Raw genomic sequence first — 7,503 nt, 5'->3', positions numbered from 1 at the left:
CGGCACTTTTCTATTTTTGCCACGCTAGCCATGTTTTTGCCCCATCATTTTTTTATTTTTATTTTTTTTAGCTCATTGCGCATGTATCAGAAACACTACTGTGGTTGCGATCTACCATATATTGGTCTTTATTTTCTCTTAAATGAAAGTTTGATAGATCAAGTAAACAAGATCCCCTTTAAATACATCAATACCATCAACAAGGGGAAAAAACCAAATGATTGTCTATCAAATTGTTTTATACAAGAATCATTTAAGAGGTTCTTTAATATCATTTTCCATGGGTAAAATAAATTAATGTTTTTTTTTTTTTTAAGTGTGGTTCGTATGGATCGCCTCAAAGGCCTACATTATACTAACAATCTTCATCTCAAATCACTTTATTCTTCTTTTCTATTAATTAATTTTGTGTAGTCGTGTGTGTGTGACTTTATCTCATTCAAAGCATAATATTTGGTGAAGTTGAGTTCAATCTTTATTATAGGGTAGGCTGCACAATCACATTCCTGAAAATGAACAAGAAAAATATCTCGTGGTTATCCCGATTCCCATGATTAATCAACTAAGTCTTGTTCTTGACTCAAAAGTGATTTCCTTTCAATGTGGGCGTTTCGTCGAGCTTAATTCCTTGGGTTTTTTTATCCCACTTCAACTCCTATAAGGTGGCCCAACAAACATGACAAACACTTCAATGAAAGAAGCTTCAGGTATTTTTCCCCCTTTTTGAGGGTTTGTTAACACACCAGTAGGCTAAGTCTGTTATGTTATCACACCGGCGAAACAAACTCCTGGGCTCAGTAATACAAAGCTTTGCAGTCAATGACCAATCAAAGATCATCGTTGCATGCGCACACTCAGATTAAAATACTGACCCGGGGAGTGTTTCATCAACATTTTCATCCGACAAGTTGTCAGATCTGACATCTTTCTCTGATGTTGATTGGTTGAGAGGTACTGTTACTATGGTAACTGTCGGATAAAATGGGACTTGTCGGATAAAACGTCCGACAAGTCCTTTCATGAAACGCTCCCCGGGAATCAATCAGTGCGGTTCTTTCATATTTGCAATTTTATTCATCGCAAACCTTTGTGTTACGGAGCCCAGGGGGGCATTTCATGAAAGGACTTGTCGGACGTTTTATCCGACAAGTCCCATTTTATCCGACAGTTACCATAGGAACAGTGCCTCTCAGCCAATCAAAATCATGGAAAGATGTCAGATCTGACAACTTGTCGGATGAAAATATTGATGAAACGCTCCCCAGATCAACGAAAGTTATTAAATTTCATTTTATTCAACCATTAAAAATATGATATTTTATATCATATATAAATATATATAAATTATCATATTTTTTAATGGTATATATATCAGAGTAATCACAAAAGGTTTAGTAAATGCCGTGGAAATAAAACCGTTGATTTTAAAAGGAGCATAGCTCTTAAAAATGAAAGGTAAAGTCACACTCTTCGTCAGTGCCCATGATGTGACAAAAAAAAAAGAGAATTAAAAATCCGTTTCTGAAACAGTCGTGAAAAGCACGTCTGTTAATGGGCATACGGATTGTGAAACTCACCTTTCAAAGAAATCAATGCGCTGAAGATGGAGGAAGCGCATTGTAAAAGACGCATCTAAAGATGCGTTGCCATGACTGCATGATGACAATGGCGAATCTCCGGCTCCAAAACAGGAAAATCTGAAAATATATATTCATATATTGGGCTTTTGTGCTTTTGTGCTATTGTGCTTTTTGATATGATATATTTCATTTGTATTATGTCTCATTTTTATGCTTTGTAGTTTTTGCTTGTACTTTCTTGATTTTGTATATTTTCATTGGAAATGAATAAAAGAATTCAGTTCAATAATAAATGTAGTGCAAAAGATTCCACAAGTTACAGAATATAAATAATATATACATGAACATGCATAGAATGATTACAATTATTACATATGAAGCCCCCCCCCCCCCCATTTTTTTTCTTTACCAATAATGACATACCCCATTGGTCGGTTGTTAGATTGTTTCGTTGGTATGACTGTTGCCTTGGGCTTCATTAAACAGTCTGTCGGTGATAATGGCCATGGTAAGTGGGGGTGCTTTGTATGTTATTTACCATAGGCGGCACCCCTGGAAATCAGGCTGTAATCAGTAAGTCATTACTCCCAAATGAAGTAGATTTGGGAGCAATAACGACGTTGTTGTTGTTTTGGGGGGAGGGGGGAGGCTTGCCAATTTTTTTATGACAACACCCTGAACAAAACCCCAGCACCCCCTATTCAAAATCGTTACCAGGGCCCTGTTAGTATAGGCTGACCGAAAAACCCGATTCTCTAAATCAACCAAATTATTGGTAGCTAGAATTTACAAAAACTTGTGTTGATTTTGACAATCATTTCAAATCCCGTTCAGGGCTCATTAGAGCACTGAACAAATAGTGTGTGTGTGGGAGGGGGGGGGGGCGAAATATCCCCCTCGATAATTTATTTTCATTTTTTATAATTCATTTATTTGTGGCATCTTATCTAGTTTTATTATTTATTTATTCATTTGTTTATTTATTCATTAATTTATGTATTTATTTACTTATCTATATTTATTTAGTCTTATTTTTGTTTCTTTTTACTTTTTTTCATTGGAGGGGGTCTTGTATTAATTGCTTTTACTGGAAAATGCTTCCGAAAAAGTTTGCCCCCTCCCGTCCCCCGACGAGGCTTTCTAGATACGCCATTGCACTGAACTCGGCTGTTACACTGTATCTGTCATTTTAACCTGGATTGAGGATGGTAAATGTAGATCAATGTCAAATCACATTAGGGCAATACAAGTCATCTCTTGGTTTGCAATTCGACAACGCAACTGTTGGACCGTTGCATCATGAGAATAAGAAGATACTCTAAATAGATATTTAGAGCCCACGCCTTCAATTCAGTTTTGACAATAACTAACGGAAATAAAAGCCATAATACCCCCTTTCTCGAGACCGATAGATGGTCCGAAGAAGTCTAGCCCATTTGGGGGTGACCATTTATTTCTATACGCTTTCGTTTGCTGCAATTTTTGCAAGAGGGGCTATATGATAATAATTAATGAGGAGGTTAGAGACTTCAGACAATTCAAAACAATGACAGAAAGGGAAATAGATAATTGTTGTTGTTGCAACAATTAACTCAAATTTTGCAAGCAAGCAAACTTGAAAGCTAAGAAGCCGCGCTTGCTCCTGCTAACTACCCCACCCCAGTTTAATTGAGATAGACAAGGTTAATCTGTCGGATCTGTACATTTTTTTTACCTCGATGCTCCTTATATAATTGGCTTTAACGGTTGAGGAACCATCTCCTTGTTGACCAAGGTCCGTCCTTAAATGTTGTGAATGACATTTACCACGAAAGAAACCCAACAACAAAAAGACATGAATAGCCCTTCAGCCAAACGTCTCTAAATCCATTCACGGAGATTCTATAGTCCTTGGGATCCATAAATCGTCACACCATCTTATCATTACTCTCACCATCACTATAAATCATTTGCTACTGTAATCTCCAAAGGCTTTTTTTAGGGAATATAAATGCGCTTTTTGAAAAATTTAGTAATTGCTCATCAAAATATGACCAATATTTGTTTGTGTTCAAAGTTAAGTTATAAGAACTTTAAAAGAAATTGTGTACCTACAAAAATTCAGACTTAGTTTGATGAACGCCAGACGAATCTGTTTAGGAAACGCTCCCCAGAGAGACCATCCCCCCTTTCGTGCACCCACTCATTACCCGCCCCCTCTGAACATATTTTTTAAAATAAAACACCCCCGCCCCATCTCCTCCTCCTTCATAGCCTGGTAATCGTTGAGCCTTAAAAGGAGGGGGAGGAGAGGAGGAGGATGAGGAGGGAGAGACGAAGAAGAAGAAGAAGAAGAAGAAGAAAAAAGAAGAAGAAGAAGAAGAAGAAATTATTTTTTAATCGTAATTTAATTTATAACTGAAAAATCCAAGCATTAAGCATCCGACAAGTTGTCAGATCTGACAACTTTCCTTGATTTTCATTGGTTGGGAAGCACTAGTTACTATGGTAACTATGCTAACTTAGTCTGATGAAACGCCAGACGAATCTGTTTTAGGGAACGCTCCCCAGAGAGACCTTCACCTCTTTCGTGCACCCACCCATTACCCGCCCCCTCTGGACATTTTTTTTTTTATAAAACACCCCCGCCCCTCTCCTCCTCCTTCATATCACTGACCCATTACAACACCTATCCTTAAAAAATAAACATTGTTGGAAAAACATGTCTTCGACATTATGTACAGACAGAGGCGGCACCACAGAAGAGGCGGGGGCAGGGGTAGACTGACTTCGTCTGGCTTCGCGGTTTCCCCTCAATACCGTAAAGGAGAAGACTGAAAAAAAATATCAGGAAATGTTTTTTTTGAAAGCTCCTCCAAAACAGCTGATTTTTCAGTCTAGGGCAGGGGGTACCCCCTATGTTTTTTTTTTCAGAATGTAGTGAAAAATAGAAGTAGAAGGAAAAGGAAGAGAGTTGTGTCGTGTAATTCAATTGGTAAAATACGTCATCTTTAAGTCGTCTTACACCCGACCCTCCCATAAAAAATACCCGGGCGCCGCCCCTGTGTACAGAGCCCCACCCCGCTCTGTACCGTGATGGACTACCTTCGGTTTTTATACCGATTGTTCCATCTCCGTAAAATGAACAGTGAATGAAAATCTCCTTAAATAAATATTGACCGGATTCTTTTGCAGTAAGTTACATTTCAAATAATAGTTCTTGAGTCATTTTTCTAAGACATCAAGCGATTCATGTTTTTTTTTCATATATTACAAGTTGCATGCGAATTATCTTGTATATCATTATGTTTGTATATGCAATTGGTTTGTTTTGAAACGGAAATTCAGATGAAATTTATCGTTGTCGATCAGGTGATATGATCTTTATCAATGAAATATAATAGTTAGTTTGCTGGGTAAACCATTTCTTTTCAAGAAAGTGGCCTGAATTTGCATACTACTGCAAAAGCCCCCCTCTTGATTTGATTTGATTTATGAAGCTAACTTTCAGTGGTAAAAGTTTCAATCAGGATATTTGTATGCAGACTATGTAAATGACATCCTGACCGACTCGAACTGGAAATGGAATGATAACAAATCAAATCAATATTTTTTTTTACCGAGAGCCGTGATTTTTTTTTAGAAGTAGGCCTACTGCATGCAGAACTTCTTCCGCTTAACGAGCAAGTTTAATCTCAATGTAATGGTTTGTGGGTAGAACCCGGTTGCTTCAAAATGAATTTGTCATCCAATGGAAATCTCCACATTATCCATGATCAACCTAGATTTGAATTTATTGTTGAGCAATACGAGCATGTAGTTACCATTGGATGAAAATATTACCCGAATAGTAACTTTTATACAACTAGGGTCCTTGTATTTTCCAAACTGATATATCAATCATAATTGTAATATCGAGCAGCTATGAGAATTATAAAGTAAAATAGTATATAAAGAATATTTACAATACTTACCCTTCCACTGCAATTCAAAAGATAATAAATCAATTGCCCTGCAATTACCTAAAGTTTAGTTATCTTTCATATATATTTATCTGTAATATATATTCCAGGTAGTTCTTTCCTTGAGGAAAAAGTTCGTGAAATTTGAGAAACGTGCATCATCGTTAATAATTACTTTGTTAAAATTTCACTTTTATTACTATTGAAAATTCAACTTCTCTTTGGATGATACAAGTTGTGATGAGCAGTAAAAAAAGTTCGTTCTTGTTTTTTGTTTTATCGAGGAGAACCAAATATAGAATAAGCAGTTCGTTTCTTTTTGGTAATAATGTTGAAAAATACTTCACATTATTGTATTTTTTTTTGCGAATATTCGTTTTATCAATTTACGTGAATAAGAAGTTGAATGAAAGTGAGAAGTTATATCTTTTTTTACACTTTAAAGAATGAATTCATAATGAACTCATCATTTTAGCAATTGTTTGTTTGTTCATTTTGCCATTTAGTGTTACTACTGCATGTTCAGTGTTTCTACTGCATGTTTGATGCAAGATGAAAAGAAGCATATAATTTTCCTGATTTCAAGACAGTTTGAAAACGACATTTATCTGAATACAAAATGTATTAAAGTTATCAAAAAACATCATCCTGCACATGAATACGCAGCTGTGTCTTGAATAAGATGTGAAATTGAAATAAGCTTACTTTATACAGCTTTTAATCCAAATGGCATATTACTTCAAACGTGTTTTAAAAATGTGTTTCGGAACTTTATGTGAACTGGGGATATGATTTGATATCTCTTGAAATGCAGTGTGTGCCTACATTACCCTCTCGAGCTCGTCGACGATCTCGTCGATGGTGGGTCGGCAGAGGTGTGTAGCCTGCCGACAGATGTTCCCGATGGCGGTGAGATCGGCGGTGTTCGTACGATCTCCCATCATGGTCAACAGACGGCCGAGCTGGAACACGTCGCTCGAGACAGAGATCGGATGGTCATCGAGAGCGCATTCTGGGGCAATGTGGGTATAGATCTCCTGTAAATATTTAGAAAATAAAAAAGTACAATATTACATGAAGACATAATTTTACTGCTAAAACCATCTAATTAGAGTTTGACTTAATGTCATCAAAGTTAAACAGAATATATAGGCCTATACTGAATTAGATTAATGAATAGATTATCAGTAAGACACCATCAATAGTTTGATGTATTTTATTTTTACCAGCATTTTAAACATACCTTTCTTTGGTACTTCTCCTTATCCTCGATGGAAAAGCAGTAGGAGAAGGGTTCGGTTCGGGAACAAGCCAGCCCAAAGTCTACGATAACTGCCTGCCACCGCCCAGTTGTACCTTTACGAAGCAAGCAGTTGTCTTCCTTGAGGTCGTTCATCAAAAAGCCTTTCTCATGAATCACCCCAAGTGACTTGGCAATGTCGAGAGCCAGACTGAACCTAAAAGAATAGAAAAAGAACGGGAGAAAAGAAAAGACAGGTAATGAAAAAATGAAGAAATCCAAGTGAAGATTTATACAACATGCCCTATGTTGAAGAGTTAGAATAAATTATCATCAACTTACCATTCTTGTTGACTCAGTACTAACTCTCTCATGCCGCGGCTGAGTGTCCAGCTCTCACCCGTAGTCGTGTCCCCGATGAAATCCATCGCAAGGCCAATCGAACCTGGGCTGATCTCCAAGCATCCAAGGAAAGTCGGGAAGCACTCCTCTCTGCCAAGAATGTCGAGGATGAAAGCTTCGGACTGGATGACCTTGACCTATCGAAATGCAAATCAATGCAAATAAAAACAAATTCTTAGAGTATTTTTTTTTGCGATTGCACTGTCTGGCCTTATACTGTCTTATGCGAAGCTTTAACTGTTTTAAGTGTTTTTTTTTCATAAAAGAGAACCAACCTTCTTAGTCATCTCCTCAAAATCGCTGGGGAGCTCGAAGGTCTTCAATGCGATGGGATGGTCGG

At 37.1% G+C, this 7,503-nt stretch overlaps 1 protein-coding gene across 1 annotated transcript; it reads right to left on the bottom strand.

Moving 5' to 3' along the window:
- Positions 1-4,620: 4,620 nt before the first annotated feature.
- Positions 4,621-7,202, bottom strand: LOC129272048 (dual specificity testis-specific protein kinase 2-like). The gene is made up of 3 exons (XM_054909290.2): positions 7,104-7,202; positions 6,765-6,978; positions 4,621-6,558 (listed from the first exon to the last, which is right to left on the bottom strand). The coding sequence occupies exons 1-3, from the start codon at positions 7,187-7,189 to the stop codon at positions 6,343-6,345; spliced, it is 516 nt and encodes a 171-aa protein (XP_054765265.2). The 5' UTR covers positions 7,190-7,202; the 3' UTR covers positions 4,621-6,342.
- Positions 7,203-7,503: the final 301 nt, after the last annotated feature.

The sequence above is a fragment of the Lytechinus pictus genome, chromosome 2 (assembly GCF_037042905.1).
Source record: "Lytechinus pictus isolate F3 Inbred chromosome 2, Lp3.0, whole genome shotgun sequence".
NCBI lineage: Eukaryota > Metazoa > Echinodermata > Echinoidea > Temnopleuroida > Toxopneustidae > Lytechinus > Lytechinus pictus.
Note: the sequence above shows the minus strand (reverse complement) of the source record. Positions and strands in the feature narration are given on the sequence as shown.